Source organism: Takifugu rubripes, chromosome 7 (genome assembly GCF_901000725.2).
Source record: "Takifugu rubripes chromosome 7, fTakRub1.2, whole genome shotgun sequence".
Taxonomy (NCBI): Eukaryota; Metazoa; Chordata; class Actinopteri; order Tetraodontiformes; family Tetraodontidae; genus Takifugu; species Takifugu rubripes.
The window spans coordinates 12,708,080-12,732,448 of NC_042291.1; the positions used below are offsets into that span (position 1 = coordinate 12,708,080).

The 24,369-nt window shown below is 45.3% G+C and overlaps 2 protein-coding genes across 14 annotated transcripts; both read left to right on the forward strand.

The window, feature by feature from the left end:
• Window positions 1-487: 487 nt before the first annotated feature.
• On the forward strand, window positions 488-7,022 carry LOC105416717 (vicilin-like seed storage protein At2g18540; the record flags this gene model as incomplete). Its single annotated transcript, XM_029839215.1, has 2 exons — window positions 488-645; window positions 6,157-7,022. A coding segment is annotated over exon 2 (858 nt), but the record flags the coding sequence as incomplete, so codon positions are not given.
• Window positions 7,023-7,186: 164 nt separating this feature from the next.
• On the forward strand, window positions 7,187-24,361 carry LOC101066037 (protein 4.1-like). Of its 13 annotated transcripts, none has more exons than XM_011605755.2 (31): window positions 7,187-7,445; window positions 8,360-8,638; window positions 8,732-8,836; window positions 8,921-9,039; window positions 9,193-9,411; window positions 9,509-9,596; window positions 9,902-10,054; window positions 10,483-10,580; window positions 10,938-11,110; window positions 11,181-11,297; window positions 11,882-12,133; window positions 12,290-12,421; window positions 12,522-13,190; window positions 13,272-13,490; window positions 13,571-13,804; window positions 13,865-14,098; window positions 14,222-14,398; window positions 14,484-14,708; window positions 14,819-14,974; window positions 15,064-15,258; window positions 15,381-15,578; window positions 16,123-16,328; window positions 16,511-16,579; window positions 16,709-16,750; window positions 17,352-17,411; window positions 18,874-19,053; window positions 21,252-21,638; window positions 22,133-22,261; window positions 22,441-22,554; window positions 22,663-22,743; window positions 22,838-24,361. In XM_011605755.2, exons 1-31 carry the CDS (start codon window positions 7,398-7,400, stop codon window positions 22,865-22,867), a joined length of 5,388 nt encoding a protein of 1,795 aa, XP_011604057.2. In that variant the 5' UTR covers window positions 7,187-7,397; the 3' UTR covers window positions 22,868-24,361. The 13 variants fall into 13 exon arrangements, 11 of the variants coding, with proteins under 11 accessions (XP_011604057.2, XP_011604058.2, XP_011604059.2 ...); XR_003889055.1 differs by lacking the exon at window positions 22,838-24,361 and adding an exon at window positions 21,936-21,966 and having other exon boundaries at window positions 7,255-7,445; window positions 22,663-22,690; XM_011605756.2 differs by having other exon boundaries at window positions 7,255-7,445; window positions 13,868-14,098.
• Window positions 24,362-24,369: the final 8 nt, after the last annotated feature.

Here is a 24,369-nt window from a genome sequence, read left to right on the forward strand (position 1 = left end):
GATGGGTGGGGACCGTGCCGGGGGTCCATAAAGACAGCTTGATTGGACGCACATGTGACGTGCTGGTTTGTTTTTGAATATGTAGATAAGATGTGTGTGCTGAGGGGGGGGGCATTAGCTTTAGCCTTAACTTTAATCGTTAATAAATAGGAGATTGCTGTTTATACAGAAGAGGACAGTATGCTGATGATTGTAGGCAGTTCTCTCCGTACCCCTGCCTTTTTTGTGCAACTGTCCTGTAACTGGACGTTGGACCGTGTTAATATTTGCCCACCTTATTCCATATCTGGGTTTTGTTTTATCTGGCACTACCGTGTTGTCCTGGACAGCGGACGTCCTTGGAATTAAACTTCAAGTTTTGTTCATCTATTCATGTATTCATCGTCCATATTTTCCCTGAATCTCGGGAAGAGGGAGCTCCCATATCGGACGTGTCCATCACCTCCACCTTGCCTGCCCGCGTGGGGCGTGGCCATCGCGCGGTGCCTCGCGCGGAGGCTCCGCCCCCTTTACGAGCATCCACCTTCAGCACAACAAAGCATGTGTCGCTGTGCAACGCTGTTTCTGCTCTGAACGTGGATCTTTTTCAAGGTTTGCTCGACTTTTGCGACGTTTGTTGACCCATTGATGCGCATCCTATCGCAGGTAAGGCGGATGTCCGCTCCTCGTCCTGGGGGTGACTTCATATTTATTTGTTTTGTCGGTCATTCGGCGCCATTTTTATACTCGGATTGTTTAAATACCCCGGCACGCTGGCTCGATTGTGTGGGCAAAAGTTGGACATTTGACTGTATTCTGAACTATTCCCACTTGCATAAATTCAGTGATTTAGTCTTCCAGCAAAATGAAATTGTCCATTTAAAATTTGTCCCGTTTGCGTTCGTAAAACACCCACTTATATTAAAAGCGGGCTCAACGTTACTTTCTTAAGATAGACTCAGTGTATTAGTAATAAACCTCTAAATTTAGCCTGAATCTAAAATATCGAATGGATAATCTTAAATGAGTGGTTTGGTGATGTTGAGAAAAATCTAGATGTATTTAGATAAATGGTGTTTAAATCGAAAGCTCGCTAACAGCGCGTTAAGATGAATCGATTTATCTGTTGGAAAACAAATCCACAAGAAGGGATCCGATGTTTAACATCTGACACATTTGCTTCTAAATCCAGATGCACTTGTTATTCCTGCATGTCCTGACGCTCCTAGTGCAGCTGGTTATCTGAGGACTGTTCCAGCTGTTTCCAGAAATGGCTCAAATTTTCAGAGAGCTTTTTTTTTTTTTAAATTTTTTTTAATTTTTTAATTATGCTGTCCGTGTTTTGATTTTTCTGCTTTAGAAGACTTCTCTTGCCCCCTTGTTCTTGGGGCTGCATGGTTACGATCTCCATCTTCCCCTGGAGGGCAGCAGATGTAAATGCCCTGCCCATAACGCACTTAATAGAAACCCATGGAGTAAGCCAGATCTTCATTGATACTGCTGGATAAATATAGTCCGATAATCTTTTATGAGGCGCTGCAGCTCTGACGCAGAGGATGGAGGCGATGGCTTTAATGCAGCAGAGCTCGCTGGCTCTCCAGACAGATGTTAACAGACAAGAAAATAAAGATAGGAGCAGGCTGTGCTGGGGGGCTCCTGTACTGCTGAATCAGGCACGGAGCTGCTAAAGTGATGGAGAAGGATGTTTTTGGCTCTGCAGTGTGAGAGTGAGGTCACAGAGGTCCTGGTAGAGCTCACTGGTGTTAATCCTCTTTTGGGAGTTATGATGCATTTGTGTTGTGAGTGTACCACTCCGTTGTGTGACTATCACTCAATAATCAACCGGATCTGTCTGTTTCTCTTCATGAACGACGGACTCTTGAGTTTTACTACCTCAAAAAACAAGCAAAAATAATATATTACATCACGATCATGCTGTAAAATTAAAATATTGGTATTAAAACATCATGAATCAGGTTGATGAAGATCTTGGAGTAAAAAAAAAAGTGTCTTTAATAGTGTCTAATCTTTAGTCGCTAGGCTCTGGCAGATGCTTTCAGAGGAAGCCACACTAAATCAATCAGGCTCCTTCTTTCTTTTCCCATGTCAGTTAATGTTACAGCACCAGGCTCGTGCACCATCTGTGCGTATTGATTAGTTTAGTGGAGGGTTTTAGGTTTTCGCAGGGGGCTAGACTGAAGAGAGATGTGTTCCGCATCACTCAGGACTGCAACAAAGTAGATTTTGCTGCCAATATCTCAATAAGTGCCTCAGAGACAGAGACTATTTTAATTTGTGAAAATTGTTTGCTGTAAGTGCCTGTGCACGCGAACAACTTCAATCATATCCATGGCCTATTTTAGACGTGCGCCATGTTGCTGGGCAGACTGATGTGAATTAACTGAACGTAGGAAGAGTTTAGCCACGCACGTGTTTGCTTGCGTGCCGGCATGTGTGTCTGTGTTTACTGAGAGGTTAATAGGAGCCACCGTGTGGCCACTCAGAGGACTGAAAACTGGCCTTTCAGTTCAAATCTGATCATTTTCAGGCATGTAGGTGGGGCTCCATGTAAACCATGACTCAGCACGGCAGATTCCAACTTGTGCAACTTTCTCTCTGTCCTGCACACACACACACACACACACACACACACACACACACACACATACATACATACATACATACATACATACATACATACATATAGAGAGACAGACATCTCTACCATCCATGCATAGATGGATGGTAGAGAGATCCACTAGGCAGGTAAATAGATAGAGATAATCTCACTTGGTCACTTGAGGGCTGATTAACTCTAAACTCCTCCTAATTCCTTAAGCCTGCTCCCTGTACCCAGGAAACATGCTTTCTTTTTGCCCGAGCTTTCCTGCCACCCAACAATATTTCAGAGCTCCCGTTGCTTGGATTAAAGTGAACGCACTTTATGCAAATTCAGTTTCTTTTTGCCCTTTTAAACCCGTGAAATGCATTCAGAGGCTTTTGTCTTTGCCCACGTGTCTACAAATGCGCATCAGCACACGGTGAACAGAAATAGATATTAGCGTGTCTGTGAAGGACTAATTAATGGCTCCCTGCACCTTGATGCTATTTATAACACACACCTCCTCCTTCTCTGCCAGCCCTTTCTCTGCCAGCCCTTCCACATCCACCACTCTTTTCATCACACATAGGCTGAACAGCACAGAAAGCCAGGATGGGATTTTGAGGCATTGGTATTAGTCGCTGTATTTCTTAGTTATCAGAGAAGCATCAGTTTGTGCTGGAAGTTAGTCAAACATTTAAACAAGCCACATCAATTAGTTCTACTTTTGGTTTCCTTCTACTTAAGACAGACATGGTTGCAAAATTGTGATAAGGGGGACTAAATTGGATTTATTTAAAAATCGCACCACAAGCACCCCTGTGGTGCCCAATTATCCGCATGACTGGCCGGTAATTGCCCGCGACAGTTAGCAGTCTGTAGCATTTGCAGTAGCAGGGGGCAAATCTCTGTGTTTAAAGGGAAAGTCCCTAAATGACTGCACAACAGCTACAGGACTTTACACACAAAATCAACTCAATACATGGACATCTGCTGCAGCTCCATCTTATTCCAATATGCCTTTTAAAAGTGTAGTAATGAGGGTGGAAGTATGCCTGAAGGTTCTCAGTTATCCATCTCAGGGTAATGCTGGCAGGCTCATCAGTTCTGACAGTTAGGAACTGATGAAGCCTCTTGGATGAGAGGAGACACGTCTTTGTGAAGCTCAAACAATCCAGTTGCTATGGTTCAGCTACCAGAATGAGGGTGGAACCTTTTTAAATGGTGCTAAAGAAGAATACATTTGTGTAGATTGGGGAAAAAAACACGATTGATTTTCAGTGTTTGCACTTGGTCTCACAGTCTGCTTGTTGGAGGGTGTCCCACTTCATTTATAATTTAGCTCTTTAAAGGCAGTAATTATGCAGGACAGAGGGCAGGTTTTTATATAACACAGTAGTAATTCATCTACACCTGTAGCCGTCGGGTGAAGCAGATTCCGAGTTATTGATAGTGTATTAGGAACCCCTCTAAAGTGGCGGCTGCTGCCGTCCCGGCAACCTCGGTGCAAGTCTGTCCAGCTTAACTGTCCGACAGACGAGATGTTAGACTGGACACAAAATGGAGGAGGCAGCAGACACAAGCTCAGCTGGTCCATTAGTGACATGTCTGTTTCCTGACAGTTACAATTGAGATGACGGAGCATTAAAAAGACCCAGAGGAGCCTGGGAGCACTGATGCATAGTGGTGTGTGTGTGTGCTGACCTAGGGAATACGCTGGTGGGGGGGGGGGTCGGGTGCGGATGGATTAGTTATAGTGTGCGGCACAGTTATTGGTCACTGGACACAAACAATGGGAGGGCTAAAGAGGATTTGGGCTGTGCACACACCCCTCCTCCTCCTCTCCTGCTGTCCTGTAGTGCCAGTATGAAGCGCATCGTATAGAGGGCTCTGCTGCACCCTTTGGGGGGGGGACATACATCTGGAAGATCGGCCTGTCTGCTTGTCTAGCAGTGCCCCTCCCCCACCAAATAAAAGGGAGGGTGGGACTTGAACTACATATGGAAGAGAGAAACATTTGTCACCATTCAGATGAGGTCGACTCCAGACATCATGTGGACATTTTCAAATAAATTGATCACCCCCCAACTTTGCAGAGAACAGCTTAGACATTTCTAAATATAACCTGTCCCCCTTTGTAGTCACACGAGTGAAGAGAATAAATCAAACAAAATTGGTGGAACAGAAGCAGCCCTGTTCTCACATAATTCCACAGCACCATCATCGGGCCCATCTTTCTGCCGGTCTGGACCAGGAATGAAAGATCGGTCAGAATCAAAATCCCAGTTTGGACTAAAGCTGCAACAACTGTGATGAATCGTGAAGTTCGTGACTACTGGCATGCAAACTCATGCATAAACCAGCATGCTTTGTCAGACAGTCATAGTTTCTGGGGAAATGGCAACAACAAAGGAACTTAGAAGCGTCACGCTCGGTTATTACAATTAAAATGAGCTGAATTTCCTTTTACTGACTTTGCAGGGTGTCGGGTTCCCGCTCCAAACAAAGCTCACTGCTATATCGTGGCTTTACCTGGATTCTAAACTTGCCTTTAGGTTTCTGTGATGTAATATGAGCACAGTGATACAAACAAGCCCCGTCTGGCCACAACCCCAGTGACCTCCAAACATGGTGAATCCTGGTGCAGCCTGTTGTAGATGCCGTGAATACCTTAGGTGACCCATGCAGGAGGAGCTTGTCTGACATGAAGATGCATGCAGTAATATGCTCGGGAGCAGAATGGCCTCTTTGTATGTTTAATGAGTGTGTGATTAAGCTGCGCTGTGATTATACACACATTATACACAATGGAAGTCTATTGTGTGACAATGGAGTGTTTGTGTGTTTGGGTTTGAACATCGTGTGTGTGGCCGTTGGCTCCTTGTTGTGTAGAGGAAATCTCATTCTTCTCAGTGGGCAGCTCACAATAACTTCAATTAAAAAAAATGTAATTTGTGATTTGTAACCTTAAACATTCCAAATCTGTTATTTAAATGAATTTAAGATTTGTGTCTACTGGTTATTATTTTAGCTTCATGGTAACTTAACTGGAAGTAATATTGTAATAACACATTATAATTGATAAATCTCTCCTTTTTGCCTAAACTTAACCTGCAGAATGAGCCGCTTTTCTGCATGTCGTTGCTTGTTTATGTAAAAACCCTCGTTATCAGTATCAAGTGACCGGACTCATCAGCAAACACCTCCACATGCTGCCTTTGTCCAAACGTGTTCCTTGATTAGCATCTTGCCCATCTATTTTAATTTTTTCCCAGCTGAACAATAGTGTGAATTTTTAATATCGTGACCCAGGAGTCATCTCAAATGTATCTGATGCATGAGCAGTACAAAGATGTCTCCATGTCTGAGGAGGCGGGTGCAGGCTAACAATTTTGACACACACTATTAATTGACATGGACAAAATGGTTGGAATAAACTCTGAATCTCTGGTTTGTTCCACACAGACTAACAGCTCACCCCTCCTGTTATTCTTTTATGCCTCAGGTTTAATGTTGCCAAATAGTGCAGCCTCGTGACCTTTCACCATCGCTGACTTTTCTGCTCTTATTCCCAGTGGCTACCATGACAACAGAAGCGAGTGCAGTGAGTGACGCGGATACCGAGGGCAAGCAGAAGGCCAGTGCTGCCGCTGAACCAGAGACGGAGAACAAGACTCCCGAGGCGGCTACATCAGAGCCAGAGGGAGAACAGACCAACAAGAAGGTCGAGGAGCCTGGGCCTGCTGATGTAGCTGCCTCTCTTGAGGAGGAACAGCTGAAGCCCCGTACCAGGACCTCTGCTGGTAAAGGCCTGTCTCGACTCTTCTCCTCATTCCTCAAACGGCGCTCGCAGTGTTCAGAGGACGACGGCCCCGAGGCGGAGAAGGTCAAGGAGGAAAAAGAACACGCGGACGAAAAAGCAGATGATAGAGAGGAAGAAGGGAAAAGTGAGCAGAAGGAGGCAAAAGTAGACGAGGAAAAAGCAGAGGTAAAGGACAAAGAAGAGAAAGAACAAAAAGAGGATAACAAGAAAGAAGAGGAAAAGATAGAAAAGAAAGGGAGTAAAAAGAAAAAGAAAGAGGCCAAGAAGAAAGCTGAAAAAAAAGACGAGGAGAAAGTAAATGAGGCAGAGGTGAAAAAGGAAGAGGAAAATGTGAAAAAGGAGGCGGAAAAGACAGATGACAAGGCAGAGAAGACTGTAGAAAAGGAGGAAGAAAAAGTAGAGAGAAAAGAAGACCCAAAGAAAGAGACTTGTGACGAGAAAGAAAAAGGATCAGAAGAGGGAAAGAAAGAGACTAAAGAGGAGGAAAACATCGACAAGAAGGTTGCCAAGAAAAAAGAGAAGGAGGATAAGATAAAGAAAAAGGAAGAAGAAAAAGCAAAGAGGAAAGCAGAGGAAGAAGACAGGATAAAAAAGAAAGAAGAAGAAAGGGCAAAGAAGAGGGAGGAAGAAAAGGCAAGAGAAGCAGAAAAAGCCAAGAAGAAGGAGGAGGAGAAGGCCAAAAAGAAGGAAGAGGAAGAGAAAGCAAAAGAGGAAAAGACAAAAAAGAAGGGAGAGGAAAAGACAAAAAAGAAAGAGGATGAAAAACTAAAGGATTCCAAAAAGAAAGAAGAGGAAAAACCAAAAGAAGTAAAGAAGGAGAAGGAAAAGGAGGTGGAAAAGCCAGAAGAAAAGAAGGAGGAGGAAAAGGGAAAGAAAAAAGATAAAGGCAAAAGCAAAGAAAAGAAGAATGTGAAGGAGGTGGAAGGCTTGAGTGAGGAGCAGCTTAAGGCACCGATAGCAGCTCCAGAACCGGAGCTTAAGACCGAGCCAGACATGGAGCAGGCCCCAGACCAGCGCTCCGTCAGCAGCGCAGAGATGCAGGTGAGAGGAGCTGCTGCACGCTCTCACCAGCAGAATCACATCTGCTGCCTCCAAGGTGGAGGTTCCAGATACACCACCACACCAGAACATGAGCAACATCTTCTCTGGCTGCCTGTCATGCCTCTAATTGGATCAGCATTAAATCACCGGGCCTGACAGAAAGCAACCAATCAGAGAAGGCGTCACTGATGGGGTGTCAATCATTTCTCGTGAGGGGGGGGGGGGCACAATCCTTGGGCTCCAGACGCCAAAACCATGGTGGAATAGCCATCAACTGCTTTTAGCACAGAAAGTTGCTGATTAATAAGCTACCAATCAGTCAAACGTAACGTACATGTCACTAACTTTGTAGCTAGAGTTGCCAGTTAGTTTGCTAGTTACATTAATTCTGATAGTGCCTTTTTAACTTACTAGTGTGTGCTGTCGTGTGCACCCCTGCCCTGATATACACCCTGTTAATGTTCCTAGCAACCCCTCACACAAATGAAACTCACCAGCATGCTAGTCCAATTCCCACAGAAATGGGATACGGCACACAGAAAGCTGTTGGCCCGGGTTCTGTTCTGTTACCAGTTATGAAGTTCATCGGCACCGGTGAACAAGACCTGACGAAGTTGTCAAAGTTAGATCTGGACACCAGACAGTGTGTGAGAAACAAGCCCGTGCTAGCGGTTTTAAAACCAAACAACTTTAAATTCAACAGAATCTGTACATTAATCAACATTTTCCAAACAAGCATATCAGTAAATAAAAGGCAACATCAGCCACGGAGCCTCATAAGAAACCTGCCGACATGAACTTGTGCAGCTGATTGGATTTTTTGATAGCTTATTCTAATTTAAATGTGGGGAAATAAGAATGCTGTCGTAACCTCGCACTTGTTCATCTCTTTTTGACCTGTTTTCAAACTCCAGCAGCCACCTCAAGAGGAGCAAAAAGAAGCTGAGAGAGAGGAGCCCAAGGAGGAGGCCGAAATTCAGCCCGAGGAGGGAGAGAAAAAAGAGGAAGAACCAGCAGAGAAGGAGAAGGAAGACCAAGGGGAGGAGAAGGTGCAGGAAGAAGGGAAGGAGAAAGCTGTGAAAGACAAGAAGGCTGAGAAGAAGTCAGAAGAGGCTAAAGGCTCCAAGCGTCAGAAGACCATTCAGTGCAAAGTCATCATGCTGGATGACTCCCAGTTCGAGTGTGAGCTCGATGTAAGACAAGTCTTGGATGAGAGTGTGTGTGTTTGACAGCTCTGAGCAGACTCATCAGCATCTTTTCTTTTTCCATCTCTCTTCTTAATGCAGAAACACGCTAAAGGACAAGAACTTTTGACAAAAGTGTGTGACCATATCAACCTGCTGGAGAAGGATTACTTTGGCCTCGCCAACTGGGACACCCCAACTAACAAGGTGGGCTGCTCGTGTTGTAACTTGGTGATGGAGCTAAAAACCTCGGAAACGAGAGCAACCCTAATCAGAGTCTCATTTGTCCAGACGTGGTTGGAAACCACCAAAGAGATCCGGAAACAGGTCCCGGGAGCTGTGTACGAGTTTACCTTCAGCGTGAAGTTCTATCCTCCCGATCCAGCACAGCTTTCTGAAGACCTCACCAGGTAAACGATGTCAACACAACAGAAAAAGTAACGGTAGCATTGAAATGAAACCCGTCACAGTGGCATAGGTAGAAGGATGTGACAGCTGCCCTGACTCCTGTTGTCTTTAAACAGTCAGGAGTTTGTAACTTGACGCATCTGTTCCTTCTTCAGATACTACCTGTGTCTCCAGCTGAGGAAGGACATCATGCGTGGGGCTCTTCCCTGTTCCTTTGTGACACTGTCCCTGTTGGGCTCCTATGTAGCCCAGTCGGAGCTTGGAGAGTATGACCCCGAGGTCCACGGGACCGACTATGTGAAAGACCTGAGCTTGGCACCTGGACAGAGCAAAGAACTGGAGGAAAAGGTGATGGAGCTGCACCGCACGTACAGGTAATCTGTCTATGGGGAGCCTTGGCTCTTTATTTTCAATCCATCTATTAAATATTATGTACACTGTCTCTGAGACACCAATTTCTGTGTCTTTTAGGTCAATGAGTCCAGCACAAGCTGACATGCTGTTTCTGGAAAACGCCAAGAAACTCGCCATGTACGGGGTTGACCTGCACCAAGCCAAGGTAGGTGTTGATCCAGGGTTTTAAATTAAATCTTACAAATGTCCAAACTTCAAACACGCGCTGTTTAGTGCTGGGTGCTCTTTTTTATTACATAAGGAGCAGAATTTAATTATAAAATTGCTGTTGACCACGCCTTTCAGAATCAAAAGAGATTAATGCAACATTTTTAAACTCCCTGACCTGAAAATCTTTGTCCTTGCCGGGACACTACGCCCCCCAGTGGCGCATTGTTGTAAGTGCGGGTCAATCGGACGGTTGCGCTGAACAACTAGACTAACTTTGTGCTCTTTCTGTTGTGCCTGTAGGACCTCGATGGTGTCGACATTACACTCGGGGTTTGCTCCAGCGGCCTGATGGTTTACAAGGACAAGCTGAGGATCAACCGATTCCCTTGGCCCAAAGTTCTCAAAATCTCTTACAAACGCAGCAGCTTCTTTATCAAAATCAGGGCATCAGAGGTATTTCCATTTATTTTTATTTGTATGTTGACGTGGGCTAGTATTTATTCATCTCCTATCCTTAACCAAATCCAAGATGCCATTTTCTTCGTTTTAATCCGGTAATAACTGTTAATTTTATTCAGGAACTCATTTTATTTGTTTCACTGGACTTGTATCACTCTCACACAAACAATTTCTGACATTAACAGTTGCAAGTTAATTTGTAGATGATTAAGTAAATAACTGAAATAATTTGTAATTGTACATTGCAGTTTTGTAGATTTGCAAGCTTATAAATTTTTTTTTTTTTCTTAAACTATGGAAACAAATTTAAATCATTTCTATATATTTCCTAAATATACATTTACACCGTATCATATTTGACTGTAAAGTTCAATATTTTATACATAGACTTCCTGTTTATTGTTGTTTTGCTTCACTTAAAGCAAGAGCAGTATGAAAGCACGATCGGCTTTAAGCTACCCCACTACAAAGCATCAAAGAAGCTGTGGAAGGTCTGCGTGGAACACCACACCTTCTTCAGGTAAGACAAGGTCATTTCAGCCTTATTCTGGTCGACCCCTGTCTGCTTGGAAGTGGAGGTCAGGCTCAAGTCCTGCCTATCTCCTGGATAATTGGCTAACTGCTCTCTGCAGCTTAAGGCCTATATCAGCTCCCTGGCACTTTATTCACAGCAGGAATGCTGCGTACCCTTGGCCTTGACCTTAAACTGACCCTCATGTCCTGTGCCTGCTCAGTCAGATGAGGGTCAAAATTGTTCTGATTTCATAACAATAATGTTTCACAGTAAATTTTAAAGTTGTGTGAAATGCACTAAATGAATTTGGCTATTTTGTCAATCTGTCGTGCTGTAGGTTTTCAAAATGTGCCTGTCTCGTAGGGTTCAGACAGTGGATCCCCCCTCATCGCGTCGCTTCCCTGTCTTGGGTTCCAAGTTCCGGTACAGTGGACGCACTCAGGTTCAGACTCGTCAGGCCAGCTCCATGATCGACAGGCCAGCCCCTCGATTCACACGTTCTGCTAGCAAGAGGTTGTCCCGTAACCTAGACGGAGGTATGTGTAAGTCTCTGATATGACGACGCACAAGTCCTAAGCTGCTTTCTGACGTGTTCCGACGTTGCAGCTGGAGATGAAACACTCCAGTTTCTGCAGCGACTCTCAGCATTGACCAGGTCTGAATGTGATGACTGGTCGATAATGCTAACCTCTGAGAAGCCTCAGGCTTCTCCGGCATTCTCAGGTATTCTCAGGCTGTGTGAATCTGCATTTGTGCTTTTTGACAGCATACTTATTTTACTCTTGCTTGCAAACCGCTTATTTTTTTTTCATATGTTCCATGCCCGGCGTGTTTGGCTCATTTGCTTGTCTCAGTTGTGAGACGGACTCTCACCTTTCTCTCAGTTGAGCATCCATGTTCAGTCTCAGCTCCGGGAGAAAACATTTAAAGACAACAGCAGTTTTCTTCTGTGAAATTGCTGTTCTTCTATTTCATTGTTTTCAGAAGCTTGATACTGGCTGCAGAGTGGATTAGCATGAACCTTATTGTCCAGTTCATCGTCTTGTTCTTCAGCACTATGCTGGTTGTCATGAAAATCTCATTCAGTCAACAAAAGCTCCAACATTCATTCTTATCTGCTCTCACTTTGAAGAATGACAGGCTTTTGCTTGACTACTAACCTCAGTGCACTGACCTTATTCTAGCCAAATGCTTGGCTTCTGACCTTCTCCACAAAACATGCTTGAGGCTGTGAAGCTTTCCCTTTGGCTGCTGTCTGTTTAACAGCACCGTTACATAACTGGACTCCCCTCAACATCTTTTCACAGCCAGAGGGCAGCCTAATAACCAGCCTTCTATTCAGCTCTGGGAAGAGGGCCAAACTGTTAACATTGTCACAGGAAACTGGCAGGACACTGATTCTGGGCTGCCTGGCTCCCAGACCATGGCCCAGACAGCCAGTCAGCCATGGCTGGCAACTGAGGAGCAGCAAAAGACAAAGAAGGATGAGTGGTCAAATCTGTTTCTTCGTTCTCCTGCTTTTCCATTCATCCCACCGTACAATGTGGTGAAACAGCCAGGTATGCCGAACCCTGTCCTCCACCTTTGATTATAGTTTTTTAGAAGAAATATATTCCTGTCCTAGTGAATAATTACATTTATTCTTTAATTTTTTCTACTAGCATGGATGTAACGGTTTAAGAATGCTTGTTCATGTGGATTTTTGATGTTGTTAGTTACGCAGAGATCGGCAAAAAGCCAAACTATGGACAGATTATTACAACCACCACTGAAATTGCAAGATGATTGGTACCAATACTTGGACAAAATCCTCACTCTGTCTTTACTTGGACAGGATGAAATCACATGTGAGTTGCTTTATGTGAACTGAATGAATCAAGCCTTTAGAATGGAACTTTCTACCTCGCCATTTGCTTTCTCATTTACTCTTTATGGTTTCTCCCATAGCCCCATTCCAGGATGAGGATGAAAATATAGTAGTGTCAGAGACGCCAGAAACTATTGAAGTCATCGAGAAGTTGCAGGAAACTGTGGCGCTGGTAGACATGCTAGGAGAGAGGGATGATTTGGAAAGGAGGCTAAGAGAAGTGAGAGATTTAGAGGAGAGACTCCAAGAGGTGGATGAGATGGCAGAAATACTTCAGGAGGTACTAGAGGAAGGGTTGGGTAAGGAATCGGTAGATCAGTTAAAAGGAGAGGAGGATGAAGAATCAGGTTTACAGAGACAAGCTGTGGTTATAACAGAAATGGTAATAAAAAGGGCCGTGCAGACTGTAGAGATGAAAGAGGATGAAGTAGATGAGCTAGAAGATGAGATTAAAAAGGTGTTTTTTAAAGGTTTGCTGCCTGAAGAGGAAGAGGTTGAAGCAAGCCAGGAGGGCAGAGATGAGGCGGCAGACAGCAGTCTGTTAGATGACGATTTGAAGATGCTGTATCAGATAGAAACAGAGGGGAACCTTAAGGTGGAGAACAGGACTGCAGTAGAGATGATAGTAGGAGAAAAATCAAGAAAATCAATGGATGATGAAGGGCAGCGTACCGCACAAACAGGAAGAGATGATGACTGGTTTGTGTTGCTGGATGTTAGTCCCAGAAGAAGCTCATACGTACCCCCAGGTATTCGAAATTCTTACTTTATTTTGTGCTTTGCTGCCACTGTTGATTAACTCCCGGGACTCTTACTGTGACTCTGCTCAGTTGCACTGAAGGGGACAGATCCGGTTGAGTCGGACGGGTTTTTATCTGATACTACAGCCAAAGAGTGGATTAAAGAGGTAGCAGCAGCAGAAGTAAAGATAATGGAAACGGCACCAGTAGTGCGTCAAGAAATCCTGCAGCAGCCTGTGAGAGACAGAGACGACGACTGGTTTGTTTTGCTGGATGTTGCTTCTAGAAAACTCTCTTTTGTCCCACCAGGTATTCCTCTGCTTCATTTGTGTTTAAAGCAACCATTTTTGATTTGTGTTTGATATTATTTTCATTTGCTTTCATGTCAGATGCTCTTTCACAAGGTGCCCAAGTGCCTGTGGGCGATAGTGTCCCCGTGGTTAAAACTGAGACCACTGAATGGAAAGAACAAACAATAGAAGCTGCGTTAGATGAAACTAAACTGGAACAAGAGATTTTTCTTCCTCAGACTGAGAAAGAGGATGTGTGGTTTGTTCTGCTGGATGTCCCAAAGAGAGAGTCGCTCTTTGTGCCGCCGGGTATGGAACCTTTGCTCATTCCAGGTGTGTTTTCTACTGTCTGGCATCAGTGTTGTGACAGTGGTTGATTGCTGTGTCTGACAGTAGTTGCCATGGCTGACTATGCTGAGGCTGATCCTGGTGAAAGCATTCCTGTGGTGGCACAAAGCGTGTCACCGATGCTGGAGGTTGTTGTTGAAGAGATGGTGGTGCAGGAAAAGGACCCGGTGCGTCCCAAGTCAGCTGTTCAGGAGGTGAAACGGTCATTCAGAGAAAGAAGTGATGACTGGTCTCTTCTTTTGGATGTTGTTTCCAGAGAAACAGCCTACGTCCCCCCAGGTATCTGCTTCCATCAGCGGTCTTTACTTCAGATGAAAAGTGTCACACAGTTGAAACAGGATTAAATGTTGATACCTTTAGCTGAAGCTGAAGTCCAGCTCAGGTTTTTACTTGTTTGTTTAGTTTCTCCGGCTGTTACAAGTGTCCAACCTGGAATTGACATAATAAGAATGGATCAAAAGTTGCAGCCGGTTGTTGCCCGACTAGAACTCAAGCCTTCCCGACCGCTGCGAGAGAGGGATGATGACTGGTTTGTGCTGTTTGAGGCTTTCCGGGAAGAGCCAGTCAAGTTCCCAGCAGGTATCTAGCATTCATAAAGAAGCTACTTTTAGGGTTCTGCATAAATCTGCTGGATCTAAGCTCAACACGTGACTGACTGTGCCAGGTACCTCAGAGATTATTACCAACGTGAGGGAGTCGTTTGAGGTTGAGATGACAACAGAGACAGCAACATGGACGAAGATAATTGGTGTGGACAGCAAGCGAGATGAAACTTGTCCGGCTGGAATTAGACCGAGCCAGGCTGCAGTGACGGCACAAAGAGAATTTGAAGAAGATTGGTTCAAATGGTTTGATGCCATTCGTGAAAAGCCTGTTGTCGTGCCACCAGGTACATCTGCTTGTTTGTATGATCTATAAAGCCCCAATTCAGCAGATGCTAAGCTGACCTATTACATCAATCTACCCCAACACTAATCGTTATTTATTTTTCCAAACAAGTTGCTGTAATTGAGCCTGTTGTTGCTACGGGTGGACCAAAGCTCATCGTGGAAGATGAAATTGCCCCTTTGAAAATGGTAGCAATTAAACCTCCAGGTCAACGCCAGGTGGATGATGACTGGTTTGAGTTGCTCGATGTTGCACCAAAAGCTTCAGGTATTTATCGTGTGGATTTTACTATAAGGTGGAATCGTGTAGAAATGGCGATGCTGAACACGGACGGCCTTCTGTGTGTTCTTCATTAGCAACTGTGGGACAACGTGTCCACCCTGATGTCCAACCAGCTAAACAGCTTCCAGCCATAGAGCAGAGAATCACAGTAGAGACTGAGACATGGAGGAAAGACACAGTATTCCAGGAGAAATCCCTTCCAGCAGGGAGAGAGCTGGAGGACGACTGGTTTATTCTTCTGGATGTGGCCACAAAGAAATCAGTTAGAAGTTAGTCTGTTTACGTACAATTTAATACTCACATATTAACGTGGTTTTCATCATCTATTATGTGCTCCAATGTCATATTTCTGCTTTTCTTTTGGAATAATATATGATATTGTATCTGTTAGTAATCCCACCTGAGAAGACCCAGTACCCAGCAGAGGTGAGAGCCCCAGTGGCTGTTGCCAGATTGGAGCCTATTCCCAGCACAAGACCAGCGTTTGATAGGCGAATCCTGCAGGAAAGACAGCCTCTTATGTACACACTCGCTGATGCTGATGATGATGATTGGTTTGTTCTGCTAGACGTTACACCTAACGAGTCAGGTATTTGCTTCTATTTTCCCGTGTGGGGGTTTTGCAGCTGTTTTTGCTCCACGCTTTCGCGGCTTGTTGAAGCGAAACGCCGAAGTCACTTTAAGGCACAGCGTGTCTACAGACGGCAGCGGTCATTCGCTCTTGGTCCATGGCCCAAGCTGTTCTCATCGAGTCTTGAAGCTTTATATTAATATCAAGCGTTCACCTGCTGAACCGCTCAAAGCTTTGTGAGCCACCTGCAGCCTAACATCATCTGCTTTTACATCCATTGGTTTGCAAGAAGAGCTAATGTGCTTCTGCTGTCACTTCACTTTGCGGAGTTTCACTCCACTTCTACTCTTGATCTTCGAAGAGAGACTACAGGGGTAGTATTTTCCTGAAAGTGTGGGTTCATCCGAACAAATCAAGGCGGGAGACTGTAAGTATGACGCGGCTTATTGCAGCTACGCCTTTGTATGTTATCCAACGTGTGTGTGACATCCCTCGCTGACGCCGACCTGCAGTAGGTTCTGTGTTACTCATGTTTCCATTTTTTCTGTTTTTTTTTGTCCAGTGGTGGTCACACAGAGAGGCACCCGTCCTGTCAGTGCTCCGGTCTTCTCTCAGACTGCCCTGGCAGAAGCAGGGATTCCCATGGCCCCTTTTGACCAGCCTCAGACCTCCACTCCCATCAAGACCACCCGCAAGGAGGAGAGAAAGCTGGAGGTCACAGTAGAAGCTGTGGAACCCTCAAAAATAGAGTCTGTGGGGGAAGTCAAGGTATTTATAACAGCTTTTCAGCTTTTTTCGTTTAATCTTTTAAAATGTAAGAATTTGTCCTGAAATTGTGTCTAGCTCTTGAGTGAAAACTAAATAATTACTTGGAGTAATCACTTGTGAAGGCAGCTATACCACATTGGTACTAAATTAGTGTTTCAACTGTGTCTCTCTTGCTGCTGTAGACAGCAGAGTGGAGGGACCAGCGAGAAATACACTCCTCGCTGGTATCCACCATCAATGGGGACTCCCAGGTTAGTGTCAGACGTGGACCTCTTGCACGTCACCACTCAGTAGACAGTTTCTCTGCTTTGGTCAGAACGTAAGTGTTAAAGCCATCAAGCAGAGGATGCTGACGTATCCTTCTCTCCTCCCCGTGGTAGCACGAGTCTGAGACCAGCACGGAGGTGGTCCGATTGCGCAAGGTCAGAGTTTTAGCCTCGTCTTTGTCTCTGTAGCCATTTTTTCAGCTCCTGGGGTCAGTCTTTCTCAAACAAATGGAGCTTCTGGTTTCACCCTCTTCTCATGTTGTGCTTCCATACAGCTAAGTCTTAAATGAAACCTCCTCATCAGGTCCGATGAGCAAACAACCTGTTTTGAGAGGTAGAATAGACAGAATATTCAAAAGTGAATATATCATCACTTTAACAGACTGTGCTTGCTTTACTATATGGTTTTTCATATACCGGTATTATGAACGATTATAGAAGGCAACCATTTCTTCTCATGCTTGCTAGACTCTGGAATGCACACGTGCATGTTTATAGAGTAAATGATCAGTAGCACTACTGTCCCTATTTTACCATATCTGTTGCTCCCACCTTCCTTTCTTTTTTTTTCATCGTTACAAAAATAAAAATCTTCCTTTCTTTATTAGTGCCCTGTATTAACGATGCATGCGTGTACTGCACTGTGTGTAACACTTACGGAGATATTGATGCATGTCCACGGTGTGGCAGTTAAATGCCAACACAAAGGGAAACTGAAACAAACCCACACTCTTTTTTTGTTCTTCATTTTTCACAGAAAAGAAAGAAAATTGAGGGTGACTCAATTTATATCAGACATAGCCTTTTAATGTTGGAGGTTTGTATCCCGTTTGGAGGCGCCGTTCTCCAAACGCTTGTTTACGTTTTCGTTCTCTTTGGCACAATGGCTTCTGTTTTAACACCACGCTTCCGTGTGGCCTGCTGCACATTTTATGCATCAGCACAATAAACGACTGCACATTCACATTGTGTTTGGTGTCGCAGCTCTGATTCAAGGAGAATGCTGTTGAACAAGTCACATCGGCCCTGCGGCTGGGCTGGTTATCCTTAGGAAACAAGAGTTTGAATTTCAAGCAGGCTCCATTAGTGGATCCATTTGTCGTCTCACAACACCAGTATTCTCCTGTGTCTGCTTTCTCTCGCTCTTTTCTAACCTGCTAGTCGTCATTCAGCAGCTCGCTAAAGCAAATCGTGGCCACAGAAGAGTAAAATCTCTGTATTGATGAATGATGTGGGCAAAACAATTAAAGGTGCACGATGTGACCTGGCATGGTGTCAGCGCCATTTCATTTGTAGGGTTGTAGGGTCGAGGACCCACTCCCCTCGATCCGCTAGCTGCCCGCACCTGAATACAATGTAAAAAAAACAAATGTGGACTTAGGAAGGGACACGGGAGTCGGAACAGGTGGCACTCCCAAGCGTAAACCCCAGCCAATCACACGTCCACTCTTGAGTTTGATGCACGTTCACGACAGTTACGGAAACATGGGGGTGGAGGACGAGCTTGCTCTCTCTACTTTTGTCTTTACTTCGATCGTCACTGTAAACGACACCATGCAAGATCGCCCAGTGCTCACTGAAGTTGCTCTGAAGCACCACAGTAAAGCGACACTTAACAAGACCTGATTGCTGTCTGCAGCACCAGTGGTCTAAAGTTCTACTAAAGGTTCTGAACAACGATCCACTCGGTGTTAAGTGTTGCCAGATGAGTGCTGCCACAGCTACTTCCATCCATTCGTGTAAAGTTTTCCGTTTGGACCAAGACTTCATGTTTGACGTGTAGCCTCGTCTGCTGTGATTTCTGTGCTGCTGTTTGATTTGCATCTGGTTTTTACTCCGTTTTGAGCCTAATAGCTCCTCGATGTTGTTTTTTTTATCCTTTATATGTCCTCTCCGCCCTCCGTAATCATCCTAAATGAATCAATGACTCCTAAGATTCTCTTGTCTTCTTAATTTAAAAAAAATCAGGACTTTTTATTCTAAAAAGGAGTCACTGATCACCCATCATTAATCAACATCGAATGGTCACCTCCATTAATGACCCCTCTAATTTGTGTTATCTGTTTAACCTGCTTCTGCTTGTTGATTTAACTTGCAGCAACTTGTACAGAGACCGAACGAAGCATTTTCTGACACTTCTTCTCCCTTCTTTATCTCTCCCGTTTTGGAACTTTCTCCATCTCCCCTTCCCTCCCACCAATGTTTCCGTTATATTTTCACCTTTGCCCCTTCCTTCACATCCCGTCTGCACAATCTTTTCCCCTCCTTGCTCTGAGCAGGACTTTGATAAGCCCAATGAGGAACTGGTGAAGCATCACGCTAGCATCAGCGAGCTGAAGAGAAACTTCATGGAGGCTGTTCCCGAGCCCAGACCCAGCGAATGGGAAAAACGTCTGTCCACACACTCTCCGTTCCGTAACCTGGGTATCAACGGCCAGCCGCTGTCCGGCGCAGACGGGGTGAGTGCACCGCTGAAGCTACTCTACTTGTTATGTCTCTGAGTTGATTATTTTGACTGTGCTAATGTGTCTTTAATGGAACATAGACTGAGTTTTTTGCACGTGACCCGAAGATCTGGATTCTGTTTTTACGCGACTGTTATATAGAATAACAGGATCGAGTGTGCATGGCAGTACTGGCTGCATGTGCTGTGCAACACGTGCATGTGATGAATGCAGAAGGACTCGACAAACCGGCTCTGCACATTTGTCATTTCCCACAGTCGAGCGATGTGAGGCGGCAACATTTGGACGTGTTGTGTACTCGTCCTGGCGTTTGACGCATGACTGACAGACCCGACGTTTAACTGGCAACTGCATGATTACAGACCATTTTGAGGATTCCTTTCTTTGCCTGTTGTGAGCAGAACGCATCATTCCCTCTTCTCTCCTGTCCATTCTTCAGTACTGAGCTGTCTTCCCCCTCCCTTGAACTTGCTCCCCCCACTGCTGTCCTCTGTCTGTTTGGGTGTTTTCACGCAGAAACCTCATTCACAGTTGTACCAGCAGTCCAGCTCTGACTAAAAGTGATCATGTGACAAGTCTTGAAGACTCAAAATCTGAACTCGCACATCATATTGTCAGGGCGCATTAGTGATGCAGAGAGATCAACGTTAAACTCGTCTGACAGTTCTGTCCGTAATGAGATGAGTCAGAACACATGTACCACAGCACCACACTTGTTAGGATGTCCTAACTGAAGTGGGCCCGAGCTGCTTATTTTCAGGATTACTGGCTGATTTCCCAGTGCAAAAAGGAATAGTTAGTATAAAAATTGCAGATGTTGATGCACATTCAAGGGCCAAAAAGCACAAGACTAGTTAATACTGGCAGAACAGGTATTATAAGTTATTTTATTACATTTTCTGTGATAAACACGGGGGAAACTTCATCTGTTGGTAGGATACAATTGTGGATGGATTTCTCTGTTAAGATGAAAGTAACCGCATGGAAAAGATGAAGCAAACGCATGTCAGTAATTCTTCCATGTCCCAGAAACCATCCTTGTCGTGCTGGTGCGTCTCTAACTGTAGTCTTCAGTCAGTTGTTGCACCAGAGTTTGGAACAAAAACAGAAGTAGAACATTGTCATTGCAAACATTTCAATATTCCTCCCTCTCATCTCTCTCCCCCCTCCTCCTCCTCAGTTTGTCACCCGCCTTCCACGCGGCCCCCTGCTAGACTTCTACTCCAAACGCAGCTGAGGGGCCGTCTTGACCCGGGGGAACCCCCCCCCACACACAGGTGTGAGCCCTGGAGACCACAGCTCTTCGTCTGTTTTAGCTTCTCTTCCTTCCTCCCTCCGCCTCCTCTTCAACATCACTGTTCCATTCCTCATCTTTCATCCGCTCAACCTGAGGAGCCTCTCTTTTTTTCCCTGGAATCTTTAGAAACGAGATTTACGTCCCATTTTTCCATCTGCAGCCCAGTTGACTCAGAGCGGTTCTCTAAAGACTGTTCATGACCCTGATTCTGGCGTTCCCTGTGATGTCACTTGGACTAGAAATGAACTCATCAATCACTGTTAAAGGACTGTTGACTTTCATGCCGACTTGATCCATATTGTCACTTTGAGTCTGATTTTATACACATTTTCGTGCATTTATATCGTCCGATGATACTGTTTTTGAGATCTGATCACTGTGTCGTGGTTTTTAAATCCAGATTTATTTCCTTTTGGCCTCCTGAAGTAAGCCGCACTTATACTGGGACGTTTCCTAATATTGATTCAGTTTTATTGTGACACACGGAGGCAGCTCTTATTACTCTTATTAATCCTCGTCTTCCACCAGTATTTTGCAAGAAGACGCTAGTTAGCAAGATTCCTTGTTGCATGACATTTTACAAACAGTTTTGACCAAAGAATAAAGAATGAAAGGAAAGATTAGACACTGACACGATTGTTCTTTCCACATTCCACCTACATCTCACATCAGCCGCTGAGGAATTTACAGTGATCAACTCCAAAAAATGTCAAAATGAGACAGAAATGAGAGTTTTAAAGGTAAAAAGAAGGATAGAAGACGTCTGTGAGCTGTTGTCAGACTAACTGCTTCACGCAGAAGAACGTGTCCATCACGAAAGAACACGTGCACACACACACACCTGACTGGGATATCACCACCGACCCATCTCATGACTGTCTTGTGTCTCTTTTAGAGTGTGTGCATTAGTCTTTTATGCAATGGTTCAGAGACAGAGGTGGCACACGAGGGACCCAGCAGCGCTCCGGCCGTCTCGTACGCGCCGAGCTCGACCGCGAGCCGCCAGAACCAGCCTGGTGGTGTTAAAGTCCAACACGCAGGTGCTCCACTGGCAGAGGAGTCACGCGATCAGGAAGAGGTTGTAGGGTCGAGGACCTTGCTGGTGCCGGTCGTGGAGGTGGAGCGGGCGCAGCTGCCTCCCTCCCCTCAACCCGGCTGTAGAGCTTTAGGTGAGACCCAGAGGGACAGAGGATCGAGTCCCGAAGCGTCGGAGAGGATAATTGGACCTTCACCTGCTGCGTATTTCAAGAGCGATGGTCCTCGGGTCATACGCTGCTTCCAGGTAGCCTCCTGAGCCCCCCTGGATGCTGCTGATTGTGTCTCTGCTTGGCCTCTGCATGATTTCAAGGCTGCCACACTTGCTCACTCCTTTGCAGCAGCATTTCAGATCCAAACATGTCAAACGTAGCGTAACGGCTGTCCAATGCGTCTGTCATTAAGTGGCTGCTGCAGAGGTGTTGCACAGTGGTGTGCTCAGCTCTCACGCCGTTGGGTTGCTCTGACACTTGGTTTTCTCCCCTCTACGAGACATATTCACTTTCTTACAGACACTCTTTTATTTCCCTTTTTTCTTGTACAGCACTTGGTGGTAGGGGAAAGGCAAAAAAGAGGTGATTTTTTTTTTTTTAATGCTTCCAACAATCATAACTAAAATCAAAAAGCACTGTTGCATTCATCAACATCCAAAAGAGCGAGAGCATGGTGGTGAGGGACGGAGTGATTGCAGTGAGCTGTCTGGTTCAATAGCTGCTTATGGGGCTATGCTCCCATCCACAGCCCCCTCTGGTGCAGACCCAGACAGTCACCATCACAGCAGAGACCAACTCCTTACCCAGTGGCACCACCACCACCACCACAGAGGTCCCTCTTGTACCGACCAAGACCATCATCTATGAGTCTTCCAAGGTAGGGGCTCTGGCACCTGCTCAGCCCAGATCTGTGAAAGCATGAGTGCAGAGAAGAGCAGGTCAGGGAGGACCAGGCCCTGAGGCTCCGGACTGGACCTGCCGCACGGCACCTAGAGCAGCGCAAACCGAGGGTCCCGTTCATTCAAGAAGCTTTAAATCGGTCGTTTTTGTTGGCAGGCGTCTGACGAGGGGACGGACAGAGACAGTACGACTATGTCCAGCTCCACAAGCGTCACCTCGGAGACCACCAGCGGCACCACCGTCACCACGACCACCACTCACATCTCAAAGGTGAGAGGTCAACTTTGAGAGGATGGATACGTCCGTGAGGGTTGACGTCATCTGGGGTTATTTCTTCCTCTTGTTCCTAAAATGACCAAAATATTCTGGACCTCGCAGGTTGTGAAAAGTGGCTCTACGGAGACTCGCGTGGAGAAGAGAATAATCATAACGGCGGACTCGGACGCCGACCAAGATAAGGTAAACACCGGACCGCAGGAACGTTCCCCGATGAGACAAGCGCCGTTGTCTTGGTCTCAAGGCTAATCCAGGTGCACGTCTGTCTGTCTTGCAGGGGAAAGATGGAGGATCGTCAGCTTTGTAAATGTCTCACCGGCCTGATTTATTGGTTTCAGTCAGCACCCCAGTCAGTGCAGGGTTCAGGGGGCCAGCTCAGTCCTCACACACACGCACACACACACACACACACACACACACAATTACAAACCTGCAGTTCAAGCCATACATCACCGTGTAGCTGACCTTAGTCTAACCCCTCTCTTTATTTTATTCTCTTCTTTTTGGGTGGGTGGAGGAGGCTTCCCCTTTGGTCAAGTGTAACCACCCAGGGGTGCAAACTTTAGATACAATTTTAGTTCAAAACGGCATTTCCAGTGAAGTGATCTCAGTTCTATTTCAAAATGCTTTTATGTTGCTAGTGGTTTTTACATAATTCTGCCGTTTTCCACAGTCCGCCCTGGTTTAGCAGCGTGTATCGTTGGGTGCTGCTGGGGGAACGTTGAGGCTCATTCAGGGGGAAACTGGTCATGGACCGACATACCTCACATCACGTGAACACAAATATTCTGTGCTTCTATTTGGACGGCTTTGTTCACTGCTCAGGTACAAAATCAGAAGGAGCGGAAGCGTTTCTTCCCTGACCAGCTCAGAACTCGATGTAAAGTTTGACTCAAAATGGATCTATTTTATAGAATCGATGCTTTTATAGTATTTGTACAAATTTGAAGTTTTTAAGTTATTCATATCCATCTGCACAGAGGTTTGTGGGGTGCCACTGTTGTTTACGGAGGTCTGAGGTCTGCGCTCGGACCCCAAATCGTTCTCGTTGCTCTCCACCACCGGGAAACGTGTTTCGCGTCGAGCACCACGGCGGAGCGCGCCGCTCAGGCCGCCGTTTTTGTTCAGTAGCATCGTGGTCGTGATCGCTTTGAATATACTTGGGCAATTGAGTTTTACAACTTTTTGGTCTGTTTATCTCAGGTTTAATGTTCTTTAAGACTACAGACCTCCATGATTGTATGAGGAATGTCCATGTATGTGTATCCACCCCGTCAAATGTACATTTCTGTTCAGGCAGTTCGTCACAGCAGACGCGTGTCAGATGGAAAGGCAGCTGTCCCAGTATATGTGGCTTCTCTCATAGGCGCACAATTCTTTTTTACATGTTCTACTATAAAGTCATTTATTTGTATAGTAGCAACTGTCTTGTGTGATTTGCGGTACTGTGATGTTCCAGCACGTGCAGGCTCCCACTAGTGACGTCACTCTCACACATTCTATCCACCTTCAGCCCAGTTTGTGAAGCCTTTTCTCACATGTAGCGCGCCCTCTGTATCTTCCATAGAAGTTTGAAATCTACGAACCTCTTTTTAGGTAGCATGCTCCTGTAGCTGACTCTTTTTTATCCCCAAACAAAGCCATTGATATTTTAGCTTTATGGAAAAAAAACTTCAGAAAACTCTCCTGCAAGGAAATGTAGAATTTCACATGAAAATAGTTTTTAGACATTGGAAACGTTTGTTGCTTTGTGACATGATCCCTGTCTTTTTATGTAAACAATAAAACATGCATTATTTTGCATTCTGG

What these genes read in the sequence shown, in the direction of transcription:
- LOC101066037 (XM_011605755.2), top strand. Translation starts at nt 7,398, where the DNA reads ATGGAGCAGGCCCCAGACCAGCGCTCCGTCAGCAGCGCAGAGATGCAG. An exon ending in AGTTCGAGTGTGAGCTCGAT is followed by an intron (nt 8,639 to 8,731) that starts GTAAGACAAGTC and finishes TTCTTAATGCAG; the next exon opens with AAACACGCTAAAGGACAAGA. An exon ending in GAACACCACACCTTCTTCAG is followed by an intron (nt 10,581 to 10,937) that starts GTAAGACAAGGT and finishes CCTGTCTCGTAG; the next exon opens with GGTTCAGACAGTGGATCCCC.